Raw genomic sequence first — 21,183 nt, 5'->3', positions numbered from 1 at the left:
AAGTCACAAACTGATCCTAAGGCGTAAGATGCCTCAAGCAAAGGACTGCCATGCTCACTTACAGAACATTAAGGTATACTAAGAATAACATATCAAAACTTGAACTGAAATTATTTTATATTTGTTAGATTATTGTAATTTAGAACAATGAGTAAATGGTACACTGAACAACACTGTAATTGCCAGTCCTTCTCTGCACATTACTTGAAAGACTGTTGTCAGAACAGAACTGTTAAGTAACAAATTTCTAAGAAAGTGACATTTTAAAAAGACAAAGGCATATATTCTGCACCAAATCTAATGCTGCTGTCATCAACAACCCAACAAAAGCTAGAGCTACCTAAAATGGAAATGAAAGTGTAATGTATGGAAATGTTCTCTTATAAAATCTCCTTAGGCTTCACATGTATTAATGTATTAGTTTGCAAACATCAAGATCAAAGGCAAAGCAACAAATACATCCTAAAAAGTTTTTTAGTCAGATTTTTATTAACGATATACAAGTAGCAAGGCATAAAAAATTAATATGTTCAAGCCTTGAAATGTCAAGTGTAATGATCTCTAGCTCTGCTTACCTCCTTTGCTTTTTGTTTCAGTCTAGCTTGCTCTGGGTCCTCTTGCCTTGAGCGACTCTACATGTTAAAAAAAAAATGGGGAAAAAAGGTTAACAGATGGTTTAAGAACCCCTCATCTGTGGAAGTTAAAAGATAGCAAAGAAAGAGGCACAAGATACAAGGTGTCAAATATGTGATACTTAAATTCACAGAGGTGCAATTTCAAATGCACAGGTCTCACCAAAAAGACTTAAATATTCAGTTGTAAGCAGAATCTACTTGGCATTTAAATTTAAAAACAAACAGAACCAACACCTCTATGTATCTTTCAATTCTAAAGTTTCCATACAGATTTAAATTACTTAATACTAACAAATTAAAGCGTCTGAGAGCAGAACTGACACCTTTTCCCAATATCTATCTTTTAATTTAATTGTCAGTGAGTGAGGGAGTTATTTTAAAATTATTTACTGTTTGCAACTTTTTTTTTTTTTTCCAGCTGTTGGTAGAGAACGTGCTGGAAACAGTTTTAATGCTATTCTTCCAAACAACAAACCTTCTGAAATAAAGACAATACAATTTGTATGGAATTACAGAGGTAGATACACATGCATGATTATACTTCTTTAATTGTACTTTTTGTCAGTATTTAGAAGTTCCACAAAAAAACTGTTGTCCCTGGTACTTGAAAGATTTCAATGTTTTATTTCAGACTTAAATTGATGCTGTTTACATAACTCCTAAAAGAACACTTTCTTTACTCTCTCCTTTCTCTGCCTCTCAAGGTTGAAGACAGACCTGAAACTTGAGAAGAGTATTAAACTGTAAAGATTAAAGATTAAAGAGTATTAAACTGTAAACCTACACATGCTCTTTTTTTTTTTCCTTTTGTTTGAGTTTTTCGTAATATGTTCATATTACATTCGTAATATGTTCACAAGTGACAAATACATGAACCAAACAGTTGAAGATACGTTTTAAGGGTAGGCAAGATGTGATACTGTGGACATACCTGGAGAGTCTCATCATCATTTCGGAGTGAGAATAACAATGACTGATTTCTCTACCCTTCTCTTGTGCTTTTATTTATTTCTATTTGAGACTTTTTTTCTGCTAATATGGCACACACAACACAAATGGTAAAGAAAACTCAAACTAAACAGTTGGGAGATTTTTAGAAAATGTGCACTGTGCAAGAGTCAAGTGTGTTAGCTGCATTTTCCAGTGCTACCTACCAATGATTTTGTGCCTGTTACATATAAGGTAGCTTGACAGGATAGTGTCTGTAGTAAAGCAATGAGATATTAAAAACTGTAGAGAGCTGATTACTGAATTAGACTCTCATGTTATAGCTATGCCAACAAAGAAAGAAACAACTTTATGTAGACAGGTTCCTTTGAAGTGTTGTGGTCAGACAAAAAGAAAAATGCAGAAATGCAGACAACCTGATCTAGCTACTGTTTAAAGAACAAAAAGACACATTCATTAAATACATGGATATGCCAGAGAGCTGGGACTCTATTTAGTGGAGCAATTACTTGGAACTTGACTATGTTTATACCCATTCAGGGTGGGGGGAGATAGATGAGTTCCTTCTCTAGGAGATGGACAGTATTTAAGATCTAGGCTGAATTAGGGCCTTGCTCTGTCATTTTCTGATGACAGTTCAATCACTGTGTGCCTCAGTTTCTCCAGCGTCGTGTTTGGGAAATCAGCTTTAGTTCTTTCATGACTTTTTGATGATAAATTTATAGAAGTACAATGAACTTCTGTTGCTTTCTGAATCTCGCAGAGAAGGGAGTACAGAAATACAAAGTGTATTCATACCACTACATGAAGCTGAATCATTTGCCAAATGCAAAGCACAAGTTAAAAGCATTTCAGCTGAAGGAGAAAGCATGGAGTCCTCAGAGAATCAAGCTGAGACTTCTAATAATGTTACCAAGTTTCTATAAGAAAGTGACAGAATCCTGGAAAACATACCAGATCTGTGTTACATTCAGGGACACGGGTAGAAAAAAAATCAAAGCAACAGATACAAAGTAACATCTACATTTCCTGTTCCCATCAGTGAAGGAAAAACTCAGAAAACTGCAAGTTTTCTTAAAAAAGTGGTTTGTTTTTTGGTTTTTTTTTTTTTTTTTTTTTTTTTTTGTTTACATTTAAAGATTTCTGTGCTTTGTTTGTTTTCAGGAAGTGACCAAATAAAAGTAGATCTGGACATCAGGATAGCAGACCTTTTACACAAAAAATAACAAATTGCTACATAGGTGAAAATGAGCATTCAGATGCTGAGTGACATAAAAAACAGAAAATTCATCACTAATGGAGTTTTAAAATACCAGGTGATGTCAGATATCAAACCCAGACTAAAAAGTGGGTTTAGAACTACTTTTACGTTCAGGATAATGCAATGAGTTTCTGGTTATTCCTTTAACCCATATGAAATGCTCTTTTCAAGGAGCTCAAGCTAGCTCTTGCTTCAAGTAAGTAGAATTTCAGCTTTATATCGGATGTGTCATTTCTGTTTTAAGTACCATACTAATAAAATTAAGGAATTTCAACTGTCATTTTCTGTTTGTTGTTTTTTGGGTTTTTCTTTTTCTGTGCACGTGTTTAAATAAATGCTAGTAGGGTTTTTCCAACAGATTGTTTAAAATAAAATGTGTTCCTGCAGACTGTCAGCTTGAAAATCAGTAAGCCAGTGAAATAAAAGCAGCATACAAAGATTAAAATGTGTTAGAGGTAAAGAAAAAGGATTAGCAATAACAATTGCATTAATTCTTCATTTTATGATCCAATGTAACTCACAAAAGGCTTCTCCAATGCTGATGTAACACAGATTAAAGCAAATAGAAGCAAACGAAAATGTCAAACTTAATAGAGGTGGCTAGATAAGCTTTAAAAATGTCACTGGCTTCTCTTTACACTCCATTCCACACGTAAGCATCTTTTGCTTCCTCTGAAGAGTTTGAACAATTTTGCGGCTATTCAGCTCTTGCAGCGCCTGCATCTCTCCTGTTATTTTTATTCACCAATTACTTTAATACTTCACACTTACTTTCATGAAGCTACTAGCTAATTGTTCCTTTCTTTTAATTCTAGTTTCAATTTTCTCTACCAACTCATCTCATACTGTTGAGTTTGTCTTCCTTTCTCCTTTACCACTAACCTTCAAAAATTAATATACTGCATCTCAATTGATTTGTAAGAAGAAAAGAAAGAATTTTCACAAAATCTTTTAAGCCACAAATGTCTCCTCTATGTTTCCTCTAAAGCTTCAGAAACACCCACCTGTCACAGACCCCCCAACCCAAACACTTCCAAAGAGTTCATCATGACTCTTTTCCTTCCCTCACTCTATTCTTCATCTCCATAATATCTGTAAATAATGAAAGCTGGATTTATGCAATATATTTTCATGTTGGTGAATAAACATCCTTAGAAGCAAGCTTGCTTCCCATAGTAATTTTAGAGAAACCTAGGACTGATCTTAACCAGATAACATACCTTTAAATACATTAAATGATGTCTCCTACTGAGAATGCATCCACCAAGCCAGGTTTGTTAGCATTTCTCCCAAACATAAGCTACTTTCATTAGACCAGACAGGCTGATATTTTAATTGTTAACAACGAAAGTGCTTTGTGTTATAGAACTTGCTATCTTATTTATCTGAAAACTGCATAGATCACATTAGCTCTATGGAAATATCAGACTTTGAAAGTATGAAAAGCAGCACATGCTAAATGTGTGCATTCAAAACATATTAGAAACATGGGGTTACATGTTTATATTTACATGTTACCAAACTAATGTTCCAAACCTCAGCTTTTCTCCTTGCTTGTGCTAATGAATAATGCCACAGAAACAGACATCTAATTACACACATAACAGTACAGTTTTAAGAAGCGGACTTCATATTTCTTACAATTGTCTTACATTAGAAATCAAAAGTATTTTTAAAGGAATATCTATCTGACTTCGATGTAATAAGGCAACAATTATTTTTAAAGCTGAAGGACACCTGCATCTGTGCAGGTGAGCAGAACAACACTGGTTGTTGTCTGGTGCTCTGAACCAGGACCATTATCCCATATTTTGTTGTCATTTGCAATGTCAAAGTTGCACTGTTGTTACATCTTTTTCCCCACTAACAAAAAAAGGTTTCTCTTAGATTTAGAATAACTGTGATGTTTTCCATCGGCTAAATCTCTGAAAAACTCTCAGGGTCTCCATTCCTAAATACTTGACTGTTGCCTGATCAGCAAAATCTGATCCCAGTTAAGGTGCTCACACCTCTTCTCCCCCTTCCCAGTACATGTCCTGGGAGTCTTTAATTCTTCCAATTCATATTTTTTCATTAAATAAAGTGAAGAATCACAACTGCAGGTGCTGTACTATTGAGAGTCACCGCTGTGCCAACAGTTTCAATTTTAAACTTATTTTTCCCCATTGATGACATTAGAACTTCACCCACGGCTGTACCAGCTTATAACTTTCACTTTTAATTAAAGAAATTAAATTGGCAACATGAAACACTTTGCTTTCACATTAGCTTTGTTAATAAAAAGTGAGAGTTAAAAGCAGCATAGCTGAGGGTAAAACCCTATTTTGAGCTACGACCACAGTGAGGAAGATTGCAAGAGTGCAGGTCTAAAAGAAGATTCATTTTTAAAATCATTAAAATTGAAGTAACAAATTTTTTAAAATTGAGAAAATTATCTCAACGCAATAATTCACTCTTTGCTCTCCTCTCATCGGAATTGAGTTACAAGTTTCAGTTCAGAAAGTGCTTCATCTCACAAAAAGCTGCATTACCTCCACTGTAGTCTCAGAAGAGAAGGAAAGGATTAAATTGGCATGACGACTGAACTCATCTCTCACTCAGAGAGATGGGCCCTTCAAGTAATGACAGGAGGTGCACGTGATAGCGCTGCGTAAGGGAATCTGCACAGCCAAATTTCAACCATCTCTCTCCAATAAGAAAGCACCCACAAGGTAAAAAAGCACCTTCAACCTACTGCACTATCAAAATCTCCATCATCCATAAATGCTGCTTAACTGTGCAAACACCACCAAGCAATTCTTCAGTTTGCTTACTGATACCGTTCACAGAATAAAGGCCACATTCCTATGATAGCTGCAGTTATATTTTAAAACCCAAAACTAGACAGGCCTGTGCTATTAATACAGAGCACTGATAGTAGACCACAAACTCCTTTCTGCTGCCAGAAATACTTCCGTTATTACACTCGAATCAGAACCTCATTCCATTTGACACACAACCTTACATTTTCCAGATTTTGGAAATCGCCATGAAAGCAGCAAGGATGAATCACCATGAAAGCATCTTTTACTATAGCAAGACATGTGCTGTGTGTTTTCAGAAAGTCCACACACCACAACAAACACCACGTCAAATGTAAAGGTAAGCTCCTCAAGTTATTTCAGTCTGGCTTTTGACCTTTCTGCTGTCTTCAGACTTCCCTTAGCTTCTTTTCTGATTTCCCATATCAACCACCAAAGACAGATTCAAAAGACCTTTGCTTCTGCACACAATGGAAATAATGGCCAGTGGCTACTTATTAGGAAAACAAACAAGGAGAAAGAGGTGAGTCTCCAAAATAGTTTATTTAAAGAGACTGCACTCCACATACATGTATGTATACATACACACAAGATAGCCCTTCCTTGTGTCATTATTCCTTTACCCTATGATTTACTTAACAGGAAGAAAATCCAAAAGCAATGATAATCGAGGCAGCTGTAGCACCTCCCTGTACAGCTTCTGTATTAAAATCATCACATCTGGTGAAACAGGAATTGTTCCACCAGATGACAACTGCAGATCTGACAGTTTTGGGGACCAATATATCATCTTTAAGCATTATAATTAGAAAAAGTATCACTAGAAGGTAAATTAGAGAAATATTTTGGGCCACACATTCTAGGTTGGTACATGTTATCAGACATGATCCAAAGTCCTCAAAGTAGAAGTCCAGTTTAAAATTTTTAGGTGTTTAATTAAAAATAAACAGTATATTGCAATAACTTTTAAAAAGTTTCTGAAGCCTTACTTTTTTCTTTGGTCTCTCCATCTGACTTTATCCCTCGTTCCTCCCAAGCCACCTCCTGCAGCAAAATCCACCCCACCAGGGTACTTATGAATTCTACACTCATATCTTACAGTAGTAGCTGACAATACAGTTGCAGGTCAATCAGAAGACAACATTTCCTTTCTCAGTATCTTATTCTTCATGAACACGTGGACTTGGTTGCTAAAGAGGCTTCACAAACTAAATACTTAAAAAGAACTTTCACTCAGCAAGTTAAACCTGTATATGCTGTTTCATACTTATACAACAGACTAGGTACCACTAGCAGGCAATTTCAAAACTTTTTCTAAAATTATTCTGCTGAGTATCTTTAACAAACATTGCAAAATAGCGTGCCAAAACATGTACAGGATAAAAAAAATCACTGTCTAAAAGGCACATTAAGCAGCAGTAGCTTCTACATAGTTGGTTGTTTGTTTTTTTTTTTTTAATATATATATGATTTTTAGATTTAAGTGCTTATAGAAAAATAAGCAGAAACAGAAATTTCATCTTAAAATCCCAAGGTTTCTAACTTTTAAATACACCATACTATCAAGGTGACAAAGGTGCCCTGATCTGTGAAACAATCTCTTTGCATAAGAGGTATTTCAGTCTCCAGAACCAGTTTAATCATTACCCTCTTTGCGGGCACAAATAGCAATCAGCATACCACAAACAGACATGAAACATTTTCTGGTCTGTAGCATTAGTTACCAGAGCAGATGAGGTAGATTTTAACTGTGTCCATTTAATAACTGCTTCATTGCAATTACTGCATCCTCTCCACAAAGCCTTCCATCTCCTCAAACAACTAAGGATGTGAAAAAAGACCAGAAAGACCAAAATCCTGGCTAAGGGTTCAGTATGTAGGAATTCAAAATAAAGATCACAAGAGCTCTCTCTGTTGATGTACAGAGCACCCTGCATTTCAGCAGCAACCTAGAGTCTGAGGAGATAACGAACAATGTATTGTTTAGAATAAGAAGTTGTGAGTTTGGCACAGCATGTTCAAATACATTCTATGTGAGTTTTGAAACAGGTGGTCAATCCATGGGAACCGCACGGCAGAGAGCAGACACGTGCTCCAGAAAGGACAGATGCTATCATTCTACGTTCAATTCAAAGCTGGCATTTAACACTTAAATCCCAGCACCACATAAGCACCTTTCAAAGGTTTCACAATATTTTCAATTTCTCTTTCTAAACATTAATGCTGGTAAATCAGCATTTTTCTTCCACAGTTACTTTGTGGTTTTGTTTCTTTTTTGTCATACGTATTTTTTCTAGTATAAATTGTCGTTATGCCCAGCTGTCTGGTTATAAAGCTGATTTACATGTGCATTATGTTAATGAAAATGATTTCTTCAAGTCATGTAAAAGACTTCTTCAATGTTTTTTGGTGTAATTATTTGAATTCACTCTATAATCTATTAGAATCAAACTTATTGTTAATGTATTTATTTCCTAAAACTCCCATGAAGTTAAGATAACATTGACTCAAGATATAAGAAAAAGAATCCAGAAAACATGGCATCATAAGTTTGGAAGTGATAACATCTAATCCAGCCTTAGATCAACTTGCATGTGACTTTGCCCAGTTAGTGAAATGCTTTTAAACTAAAGACTACAGAACCGTATTCTCTCAAAGTCCATTAAAAAAAAAAAAGAGAGAGAGAGAGAGAGAAAAGAGAAAGACTTCAAAAAGCAACAAACAAAAAGAGATACAGAGAAAGAAAGTGTGATTCATCAAGATGTATTCATTCAATGTAGAAAATTAAATACAAAAAAAAAAAGCATTAAAAATGAAAAGTGTCACTGCTTCCATCTAAACATTTAAAGGGCATATATATCTTCTGTGGAAAATTGTGGAATACCTAAAAATGTGAATGATTTTAAATTAAGAAAGAAAACAACAGATTAAAAAAAAAAAATGAAAACAGCCAAATTGGGAAATATTTTTCTGAAATTAGCAAGTCAGGTCCTGTTGTTGGGTTGGCTTCTTTTTTGTTGCTGTTGTTTTTAAGTTTGCAAATGGAAAGGTCTTCTAATAACAGACAAAATTTTACCTCTGAACACTGAGTTGTGCTATATAAACTGTTTAGAATATACAATAAATAATTCAGTGAAAATGTAAAACAGTGGATGAATAACTCAGAATAACTAAGGAATAAACTTATTTGTAGTTTGATAAATCAGTAATACAGCTAAAGTGGCAGTTTTGGATAGGAATTTATCTATAGATATATAAGGCATTGCCTTCCATAATCTCCAGAACCCACCATATTCAGCGTTACATCTTCCTGAGAATGCAGGAGCATTCCACCAGCTAGGTGTGCTGTCGTTGTGGATAAACAGCATGACTTCATAAATATAAGGTGCGGTGTCAAAACAGAAATATTTCTTTGGTATATGCAATGCTTTAATGCAATGGAAAGTACAGCAACAATAATGGGGTGGCAAATGATGAGAAGCCCAAAGGCAGCAGCCATAGATGTAGAAATGAAGGAAGAAAATCTCCTTACCTTTGGAAAGCCTCAGGTAGGCAGGGATCTCCAGAGAGATGCCCTCACCTCCACTGTCAACTCTTAAATGAGTGCTGGGAAGGGCTGCATCCTGGCTCCACCCCTTCTGGTCACTCAGGTGCACTGCATGCACTGAGCTCCCCTGCATTGGCCCTGCCTTCCCACCAGGTGCTCAGTCACTGCTTCAAGCTATGACTCAGCATTTCTGCTATAGTTTAAGAAACAAAAACTGTTCCAGAACCAGATTTCAAGAGATTAAGTGGTTGTTTGAAGACCAAGAACTGCTAAATAATTTTTAAAAATAGAATAATTAAGATACCTTGGCAGCCTTTAGCAAGATTTCCCTCTCTTGTTCATCTTTCCTTTGCTTTTCTAAACGTTCCAACTGCTCAAAAAACTTCAATTGTGATCGGACATCTGTAGCTTGTTCATACCATTCATCATCCTGTAAAGAACAATATTTTATGAAAACAGGCATTTTCATCAAGACCGAGTGTATACATTAAAATCTTTCTACAGTACTAACAACAACAAAAGTATTAAGCTTGGTGCAATGAAGCCAGCCACCTACATACTTTTGTATTAGTTTAACAATTGCTAGCAATTTTCTTTTATTAAAAAAAAAAAGTAACTTATTTCTAATAACGAAACATACTTGACTTACCTGAATTTCAAACTGGTTTGCAGTTTTTTATTACAATTTCCCTTCTGGTTTAAGATATCTAAATTATTTCAATTTTCTCCAAGAATACAATCACTAACAACAGTATCAGAATAACTTGAAACCCTTTTTTTTTAAAAAAAAGAGAATATTGTTTAATTATAGTGAAGAATTTAATAGTTGAATTCTTTAGTTGCAGGCTTAAGACAAATTAGTAGCTCTTCCCTCTAATCTCAGAACAGTTTTTATGCCTGTCTAATCATTATATTCTTTAAGTTAAACAATTTAAGTTTTGTGCTAAAATTTTTAAATGGCAAGTATAGAAGTATTAGTATCTCACACGGTCAAAGACAGGTATAGCTAGTGCAGATTCCTAAATATTGAACCAATTTTGGTCCAATCAGCAGTTACCCTGGTCAGAAGAGAAGGCGTGAATCAACAGCCTTGGTCACAAAAAGGTGAGCAGAAATAGCTTAACAGGTGAGCCCAGTATACAAAGACGAATACAACTTTACACACAAATTCTATGACAGAGAAGACAGGTCTGGCAAGCAGGGTCATCATCCCACTGCTCTCTATGCAACGAGGTAGATAAATTTGTGATTAAAATGTGCTCTGCACACAAAATGAACACAAAACATGTACCATGTGCTAAGAAAGAAAACCGTGTCAAGTTGCATCGCTATATATATCCAATAGCTTGATTTGCACACTTACTTTGTATGATTCCATGCGGTGCTGGGTTATCACTGTTACTTTTTCTATCACTGTTCTTAATCTGCTTTGTGTTGCATGGGAAATAAAAGTAACCACCTCAGCTGGCACATCAGTAATTCCTAATTTTTTAGCTAAAGCAGAAGAAAAAAAAAAGAAAATTAGCTGACCTTCCAAAAAAAAAAAAAAAAAAAAAAAAAAAAAAAAAAAAAAAAAGCCCAATCTGTAAAGAACACGAAGTCACAACGTTATTTTCCTGAGTATATAAATCCTTGATAGTAAATCTCTAAAGCTTTGGTGATAACATTCATTACCTCTTGAAAACAGATGTGGTCACAATTTTAAGTTTGAGATAATCCAGAGTTGCTTCTTTACCCCTCAGAAGACACTGAGGCACCTTACCAGGTTTAATCCCAGTACAGTGACAGAAAGTAGAAGATGAGGCAATCTAAGCTCTCAGAAGCAGCAAATCCTTGCTTTCAGGATCGCTGCTGCAGCGCCCACAATCCCAGGCTGCAGCCCACAGCACACTGCTGTGTCCTTCAGCACACACTACTAGTTTTTCTTTAAACAAACGTAAGCCTTAAAAATGCTTGAATATGTTCACTTGTGACATAATAATATGTACACAAAGCATTCCAGGAAATTAACTGAGAATATTCTGGAAAGTGTTTCCTGAGTGACTAATTAGAGCAGTTGTCACCTGTGGGAGAGAACTCCACACAAATACAAACCTGAGAGGCTTAAAAATGAGCCTGTTTTATGACACATTCCTATCTTTTTCCAGCCAAACTCGAGGGTAAAAAACCATCACACGTCCGAAAAACGAAGATGAGGTAACGAGCAGCGTTCTGGCGTGCCTACAGCCCCGTTGTTTCAGCGGCAGGAGCAGCCGGCAGCGCTCACTGCACCACCGGCGGGGCGGGACCGCCCTCCCGGCAGGGGGCGCTGCAGCAGCGCGTGGGGAGAGCCCGCATAAGGCGCACAGCTGCGGCGGGAACCGGCTGTGCCCGACCGCCTGAGCTTCTTTTTTTCTTTCTTTTTTTTTTTTTTTTTTTTTTTTCCTCCAACCGTTCTGTCTATTTAAATGTATATTTTATTACATCACTACAGCACATCATCCCCACGCTTCCCAGAGCTGAATTCTGTCATATATTTCTGATATTAATTTTTTTTTTTTTTGTAATGATTCTTTGAAGTTGTTATCTCTTCAACTTAAGCTATCACTGCCTTTATACAGTACACGATACCTTAAGGACTTCAGCAGTATGTATATGACTTCAACTGATTTTTGCTTTGCCGCTAAAAAAATTCCATCTGTCTTGGTGCCCAATTTGTCCTCTGTAATAGAGATGGAGCTCCACCGAGGTTGCTGAAAGCTGAACGCATAATGGAAAGCAGACATTCCCATTAAGATCCCAACGCTGCAACTGTTACTCATGCAAATTAAGTCCTTGAAGTCATTGGGACTATTCATGTTGGTGGGAGCTATTTGTGCCAGTCAGGCTTGCAATATCCACACCTATTTGAGCATGCACCACTTTATTATGCAAACCTGTAAGCAAAGCTATCAATCTGAAAATAAAAAAAAAAAACTAGTCTGTATGATAAAATACAAGCAGAAAGGGAAATTTAATTAAGTAGTATCTAGAAAAGAGGTTTGAGATGGAAAATTCTGCCAGGTATTCTAGTTACAAGTAGGAATGAATAATTGTTACAATAATAATTCTTTGAATTTCAGCTGTTTAACTACAGCTACCCAACTTCTCTGAACACACAATGCTTTCATAATAAAGAGCTACCACCACCTTTTTCTTTTTCTTTTTTTTTTTTTCTTTTCTCATGATAAAAGTTTTCCTAATTTTAAGCACTTTTGCCCTAAGTCAACTCACCTACTATGCAGCTCTTTTTGCCTATTCAACTCTTTGGAACTTCATCCATAATGAAAGGATCATTTCCTGAGATGCCCACTTCCCAAAGGGTCATGTCCTAGGCCCTCCCCACCATTCTGCACGATAACCCTGTGAGATTTCCTACTCCTGAAATCCCTCCGAACAAGTCTTCACAATTCTAGAAAACTACCTGAAAGCCAATTATAAATGGTGGCCCTCATGAGTCTGTCCTGGGACTTGCCCTTTTGAATACCTTTTTCAGGGATGTACAGGGAGATCTAAAGCACCCTCATCAAGTTTGCAGATGACAGCACAGCGAATGCTGTGGAAAGCTGATGGAAAGCTTATGGTGGGCAGTCAGCCAGCCATGATTCAGCAATGCATCCTGGCAACAGTGAAGACTATCAGTACAAATGGCTGTATCAACAGGAGGCAAAAGTAGTCAGTACATCAAGAGAGGTGACTACTCCTTTTCTTTTGGTCCATCCCACAGCTCAGTTTCAGGTACCCCAGTGCAAGAAAGATTTGAAAAATTTGAGTCCGGGAACAAGTCACCAGGGCTGGAACATTTGGTCAATACAAGCAGAACATGAGCTGTCTTTATCTGGGAGAAAACTTAAGGCAGAGGTTATTTAGGAAGATTAATCCGGTCTCTTTATTGAGATGCCTGGAGTAAGGATGAGAAAAATTCATAAACTGAAATAGTAAAGGTTCTGACCAGACATAGGCAAGAATTCTTCATTAAGTGTTAGAATACTTTGCACAAAAAAAGCTACAGAATCTCCCACCTTGCATGTTTTTATTACTCAGATGAACATAATTTAGACAATCTAGTCTGATTCTATGATCCCTGCTTCTCTTGAACAGCTCCAGTTCCTTCCCGCAATCCTTGTTATCCCTTCTTACCACAACATCCTAGCTCCCTCACACGTCTAACATCACCCCCGGCCTATCTTCCAGCCCACATTTATCCAGCTTGCCAGCTGGGCACAGCCAGCTCACCCTGAGGCAAGTCTGTACAAGAATGCTGATTGGCAGCTATCCATTCAGAAGAGCAAAGAAAAGAAAATTTGATTTTCCCCTCAATTGGAAGACACAAGGGCTATCTAGCTGTTGATTTATCAATAAATTCAAAAGTTATCTGCAGGGGGAGAGAAGGAAGGCAAATAGACTGTTCCATCATCTAAGGCTTGCTTTCTTTGGAAAGCAGGCTAAAGAAGAAAGAATACAGCACAAATTTCCCCAAAAACATCAAGAAACCAGACTACAAAAAGATAAATGTATAAGAAGTCAACTCGTCATCCACAACATTCATCATGTGTGGAAACAACACGTTTTCCTTGCTCTAAATTTATACCAGTCATTAGTTCTGTTAGCATAGAACATCAGAAGCAGGGTGCATTCCAAAGCTGTATACTACAAGAAGATTTGGCACACTACTGAAACACTTGGGCTATACTTGGGGCAAAGATGGGAAAATTACCAGCATGCTCCTGAAACAGTAATTTCATCTATACTTGGAAAGGTTGCCTAAGTTATACTCTCGTAAACAGGCATCTTTACAACCTTACTGATTTTCTGATTGAAGAAGAGTTTTGATAACATTCTTAGAGACTTTTAAAAACAGTTCTTATATTTTTCTGCTATATAAATAGATACTTAAAAGCAGTGAAAGTAGCAAAATGACACTATCTCATAAAGCCCAAAAAAATGCCAAGAAGTAGAAACTGAATCTATGCAAAAGTTAATACTTGTAGTGGTGAAGAAAAAGATATTAAGACTTCAAAATAGGAACTTACATCTCCTCCTGAGCTTCATCCACTCCTATTTATATTTTAAAAAAAACACACTGGAATTTTTTTTCCTTCAAAGGAGAATTGTGCTGATCTTCAGATAGGAAATACCCGAGACCCACTCCTAAAGCACATAGTTGTTTTTTCCTATTTTAATTCAGAAAGGTTTACCTTCCCTTCACAAGAATGTTTGTGCAGACACTAAAATATGACAATAAATACGAACTAGATAGTTAATATTTAATTTGATAGGAGAAAAGAAATATAAAGTTATTAAAAAATTGTATATGCAATTATATGAAAATACTTTATGTACTTAACTGTATCAATAAAGCATAAATATTATCATACACAGTTTATCTTGCCAACCAGCTCATGGGATAGCTGGTTCAATTGCAGATACTTTTTTTTTTTTTTTTTTTTTTTTTTTTTTTTAAGTCCCAGCATTCTAGATTCCCATCTTAGATGCACTAACTGGTCATAGTATGTATGCTTACTCACATATAGACACACAAAATACAAAGAGAAAATAAAGATTAAACAAAAGAATTAATGTTGATCAACAAACTGCTGTGACATACCTTTGTTTTTTTAACAAAAAGTTGTAATTATTTCTGACTTTTTTTTCTGCTCCCATTAATGTGCTCGAAGGTTGATACTGTGGACGTCTTCACTTGTAGATTCATAACCCAAATTGTGCATTATAAAGCAGTAAGGAGCTACACATTTAAAACATCATGAAATGCATAGTTTGAAAAAAATTGTTTGGTATCAAATTATACATTTGCTAAATTCAAACATTTTCAACATCAAGCACAATCCTTAAGCCTTTAAAATGACTTTAGCAATGTAATTCTGAATTTTTCCTATAGCTATGATAAAAACATCATCAAGGATGACAACAAAGATGGAGATGGAGCAAAGCAAGGCTTCAAGCTGTAATTTTAACCAATCTCTCCACTTGAATTTGAGTTCTTATGTTTTAAAAAGCATAACTAAGGTCATGTTTTTCATTCAAGCACTTTTGCCAGTACACTAGAGCTGTAAAAGACCATGAAGAAGCAATGAATGATAGCTTGAACACTTCTATTCTTTGTGACAGAACTTAAGTCTCAATTGCTTCTCAGGGGTATCACTACAAAGCAGTCGGTTGAGTCACCTTGTCATATGTGAAAAATATGAGGGTTCACAAATTAATACTTCCAAAATGAACAAATTTCTAATCTGCCAAGCATTTATAGAACAGCATAATAAGGCCTGTCTGCATATTAAATCTTAATTACATGTTTGGAAGCATTAGTAGAAAACCCATGGTTCAGTCAGCATTTAATAAAGGTCTACAGCATATGAAATAGCATGCAAAGAAAGTATAAAAAAAGCACTGAAATATTTTCGTTACAAATAAACTGTTTTCTACTTAAAAGTTTGCAATATTGCAAGAGAATTTCTATAAAGTTAGAACTTGTATATAAGTTTCAAAAACCTTGAGGGAAAAAGCATTCAGCAATATTATTCTGATATTGGCATATGTGTCACTAGCACAAGGTTGGTTTTTTTCCACAAACATAACAGTGCCTAAACCTTGTCTTTGAAAACTTTCAGGTTCCAAGAAGTGAAGATTTTGAAGAGTGCTATTATCTACTTCCATATTTGAGGGGTACCAACTTCACTGTGCTTTAGAAATTTAATTATATTTTATTGATCAAACAAACCAAACTAAATCATAAGAATACTGTCCTATTTGAGAAGCAGGACAAAACACTATCGTTGCAGATAGGCTTTCAAAGAATCAAAAAGTTACTTGAATAATTTATACTTAAAGAGGACTGACAGGACGGAGATTAAAGATAAAAAAAATTATTTGTAAAACATTAGGTCTGACTGATTAGTGATGTGATAAATTATTGAATGCCTGTATAAAATCTCTTTACATTTACACTTAAAACAAACAAACAAAAAAACTTTAAAGAATTGGTTTTAAGCGATTAAACAGCATATATTTAGGGCTTGAATTTGTCTCATCCTTCAACATAAACACTGGGAGAGAGCCTATTTATTCTCTATTTGCTCTTAATCACAGGTCAGCCAAAAATGCAGAAAGCACTCACTGCTATCATCTTAAAATTAGAAGAAACTTAAAGTTCTTTATGCTAAACATTGGCCACAATTGGAACCAGATTTCTTAGGTCCAGGCCTCATCTGCTGTTACAACACGCTTACATAGAGCAAGATGGAAGGAAATCACATAAATTCATCCTCCTTGCATCTGGAATATTTCCTATTTGTCTAAATTTCTATTTTACCTCATTTAACAGCATCAGATGAGGAATAATAAAACAGAGATGCATCTGGCCATACCTATCTACCCCATCCCCAGAGCATAAAAAGTACCTGACTGTGCCTTGGATTGCATCTATGATGAGCTCAAGCATTCTTCCTCCTCATTCATCCCAAACTATTCACCACAGTTTACAAGCCTGCCTCTCTGTAATTTTCCCTATCAAGGAAAGTAATGTTTTTGAAAAATTACCCCCTAAATTGCTGCAGTAATCTTCCAAACCTTTAAAATGATGTAATTCTTTAATTAATTTCAGCCCTTCATTTTAATAGCATGAAAGAAAGCGATGATTTTATAGTTCTGCTGAAGGTGTCAATCCCTATAAAATTAAATATCATTAAAAAATCAGGACCAGTTAAGTAGTCATCATTCAAGACTTAAGCTGTACAGAAACTTCTGATGGCTAACAGCTGACAAAAAATGGGGGAAAAGTGGTGAGCAGTTCCCTTCTAGAACAACACAAACAATATCTGCAGGTCCTAAAACATACCGTGTGTTCTCTACAGAATGCAGGTCATGAAATCAGCAGAAAGCAATAGGGACTTTGCCTAATACTATGACATCAGTCATTCTACACTCAGCAACAACATTTACCAGCCTGCCTAAACACAGTCAGGAAACAACTGTAATGCACTGAGAGCCTGAGGAGCCATAAAACAGCAATTACTGAACTTACATGTCCCCTGTCCTGAAGCCCAACCTGATTAGACTGGGACATCTCCCACACAGCAGTGTCCTCAGCCATCAACACTGCGTTCAAAACTCCAAAGGGAAAACTGGATCTTACACGTTAAGGTAGACAGTTGAGGATTGAACACAACAAAGAAACTGAGGAGGTTGGCTGGGTACAAAACACTCTGGAGTTGTCTGGAGGGACTGCCACAGCCCCAGACTACCTTTTAGTATTAAAAACAGAAAGAAAAGCTTGTTAAATGGAGCAATGAGCAAACAGTAAATCACTAGCTATGATGACGGGGATTAGGGATTCCTATGAGTATAAGATAACCTAGCGATCCCAGGCAAAACAAACAGTATCATGATTTTAGCTGTCATCCTAGGTTTTCAGTCCTTTAAATAAAAAAAAGCTTCACTTTAAGTCTTACTAAATAAACAAATAAATAATTTAATCAGTGTTGATTTGCTCTACTGTTAAATCTGTCTGGGAGATATTATGAGATATTATGTGGAAAGGTAAAACTAAAGCTTTAGCTGCTTCCTTCACAAAATCAGCAAATCCAAAGTAGTTTGAGCAGGTGCCTCTGAGAAACTTGGAATCTGGAGACTGTTTAGGGCTAGGGAATGTTTTGTGCCAAACTAGAGAGAATTGGTGCCAAGTGTTTTGTGTTTTGGTAAGCAATTCCCTCTGGCAGGTATAAACCAGCATCCCTTCAGTGAGGGGCAGATGGCCAAGATACATTCCACAGCTCCAAATCAACCCTGAACTATCTCAACTGTTATGGGGAAGATTTGGTAAAGTAGCACCCAATACAGTTCAACACTATACTTCTAGTTCACCTTCACATAAACTGCCTACGATGGAAGGCTCCACGTTAGTTACTTTAGTAAGCTTGTTTTTATAAGAACATTTTTCCTTTCATAGGATAAAATCTCATGAGCTCACTTCTGGATAAAAGCATACAATATGCTTGAGTACGCAGGACTTGCTGGGGCCTAATGTCTTTTCTGTACTATTTCAGTACTACAGACTATGAGATGATTTTTCAGGAAGCAATTCGTGAAACTGAAAAACCAGTGAAACAGTTACTTTTAACTATACATACAAATAAACCCAACTTACAGATGAAAATCCTTGAAATACATAGCTCTTTTCAATGCAAAACACAGCAGAAAAGACCAGCCATACAATTCTAATGTAACTTAATGCATACAAAGTCTAAATAAATATTCTGAAAACTGTAATGCTCTCTTCTTCTGCTTTCTCCAAAATAAGTGCCAACCAAATTATTTTAGCAAGGTAAGATTCACCTAAGACTCAATCTCTGCAGGAGAATGCACTGCAGAGAAAAGCACTCAAAGCTTTGTTCAGATACTACAGAGGATTTAACTTATTCAGTACAAATTATACTACAATGAACTTTTTGCATTTCTGCAATTGTATACAAAGTTAAGAAAGGTTACACTGAATAATACAGTCCAGCACCCATTCTCTAACAGTAGTAGTGTGAAATACTGCTGAAAAAAAAAAAAAAAAAAAAAGAAAAGAGCATCCACATAAACAACCATATACAGCTTAGAACCACCCTAAAGGACCTGTCTTACTCTTCACTACCCCTCAATGGATTTTTTTTTTCCATTAATTTTTCAAGTCATTTCTTGAACCTGCAACATCCTAAAATAAAGGTTTGACAACTTAACTATTCACTTTCGTTTGTTTTGAACTGTCACCTCCTAATTTTACCTAATACCCTAATTCTTACAAAACTGAGACCAGAGTGGAAAAACAGCTCTATTCTAGGCAGTCATAGCAGTATGATTATTTTAACACAACAGACACAGAAACAGCCACATAGATCAAAAATCCACACGTAACCAGGCCAAAATGCCTATTCCCTATGCTTACTCAAAGCTATTATGCAAGTCAGTGAGAGTTAGAGCAGGGAAAAATATCCAGGAAACAAAAAGAATTACTAGGGAAACTGTTTAACCCTTCTTATATGATTAGCATTTTTTGACAAAAGCAATGCAGAAGTGAGAAAACAGAAAAGCCTTAAGAACTCTCAGCAAGAGCATAAGTCCAGGATTACAAATATGATTTTTTGGCAAAAAGAAAGAACTAATTTGAGAAGAGGTCTGACCTAAAATATTTACAACCAGACAATCCAGTTTCCAAAATTCTGTCTTTGAGCAAAGTAATTAAACAGCTAAAAGGCAGCTATTAATCATCCCTAAAGAGTATTTCTATAATCCTAAGCAGTTTGTCTTCAACGGAACCATGCTAGTTGCCAAACAGTATGATGTACAGGTAAGCAGAGGCCTGGAAAATGGAAGCGGTTGCCATGAACCAGGAAAGCACTAACAGAAAAGCAGTGCATCTAGTAGTAGAACAGAATATTTGGTATGCAGACAGACAGCAAGCCTGACAGCTTGATCAGAGTGGACAGAAAGATAATGAGTACTCAGAGGAACAGAAGTGGATTACAATTATTTTTTTCCTTATTTTCTCTGTAACTAAACTGTATTTTATCTAATTCCTTGTGGAAGAAATAAAAATCTCAATGTCTTAAACAGAAGATGAAAAGATATTAAACCATTACAAGACCTCAGGCTTAAGTAAAAGAACAAAATGATTACGGGTTTATGTTAGGTGAGCAAGACATGGGAAAGAACTGCTATAAGAATGTCAGAAATGACAAGCACAGATGTCAGTATACTGTGACATGGTCCTTGCAATAGCAGAACAATCTAACTCACATTCACAAAAGGATAAAAATAAATACCATGAAGAAGAGTTTGCCTATATGCTTCTGTTTTTTTGAAGCAGATTATGGAAATAATGTAGACACTTTGGCAATTTAGTTTTCCTGAAGAAACTCTAGCTCTGACCCTATAAATGTCTCATAGGTTACATGTCTGAAGAGCTACCACAGATGTTCACTGATATTAGGCAGATTAGTTCAACATGAAGCCACATCTTAAGGAGGCAGGATGGGTAAGTCACCTGAAAAAGATACATGTGCACAAAGAACACAGGAAATTATAAAAGATATCAGAAGAGTAAAACACCATAACCTGAATTTCAGTGTCAGCAACATTGTCTGTGTATGTCCAGGATTAGAGGAAAAGTAGTCAAATTCAGGACATCTCACCATATTCACTAATTAATGCTAACTCTGTGTATTACCAGATCATCCACCACTACAAAGTGAATCCACATCAGATATGGTCACGTGATTTTGTCAAAACAGTTGTGTTTTATGTGGTTTATATCAGATTCATACATTCACATTATTGTGCAGGAACAGATGGTACCTCATCTGGCACAATGTCCAGCGATGCAGTTACCTCCTTGAAAACAAATAACCCTTTGTTATCAGTGAAGTGTCTTTGTACTGGTTCAACACTTTTCAACATTTGGCTGTGGACTACTTTATTTAACACTAGACAAACCACACTAACACTCTCGATTATCTTAACCACTGAAAAAAACAGTCGAACTGTGTTATCCTGCAACATGGACTTTCTGTGCAGTAGATTCAGTAGCATAAAGACAACTAACAAATGCAATGCACTAAAACAGAGAGTGACATTTTTACTTGCAGAGCACTGAAATTTTTAAGTGCAAATTCAACTTATATGAGAAAGACAGACTAAAGATTGAGGTATTTCAGTAATTTTAAGAAACAAAAACATTGCAACCTTAGTATGAGCAGCAGGATTGCCAAATAAACATAATGAACAATCACTGCAATATATTTTAGAAACTATTACCTTTTACTTTTTTCCCCGTAAATGACCCTCGAAGATCTGCTCACTGATCAATGACTTCCTCCTCAAAGATGTTCCAACATGTGTTGAGTTTCGGGACATAAGTACCACCTCTAGAGCATGGAGCTTGCCTACAGGGATAACGTAAGTCAGATTTACTGC

The 21,183-nt window shown here is 36.0% G+C and overlaps 1 protein-coding gene across 1 annotated transcript in view; it reads right to left on the bottom strand.

Moving 5' to 3' along the window:
• The window catches only part of LOC306950849 (transcription initiation factor TFIID subunit 4-like), a gene marked incomplete at both ends in the record, with an annotated part of 131,499 nt that overhangs the window by 64,688 nt on the left and 45,628 nt on the right, over positions 1-21,183 (bottom strand). The window contains 3 exons of the mRNA XM_079541235.1: positions 576-632; positions 9,497-9,622; positions 10,556-10,686. Of these exons, the coding sequence (XP_079397361.1) occupies positions 576-632; positions 9,497-9,622; positions 10,556-10,686 (314 nt within the window). The remainder of the gene's footprint in view (positions 1-575; positions 633-9,496; positions 9,623-10,555; positions 10,687-21,183) is intronic.

The sequence above is a fragment of the Tetrao urogallus genome, assembly GCF_951394365.1.
Source record: "Tetrao urogallus genome assembly, chromosome: 12".
Lineage (NCBI taxonomy): Eukaryota > Metazoa > Chordata > Aves > Galliformes > Phasianidae > Tetrao > Tetrao urogallus.
The sequence above is the reverse complement of the archived record's forward strand: the minus strand, read 5'-3'. Positions and strand labels throughout refer to the sequence as shown.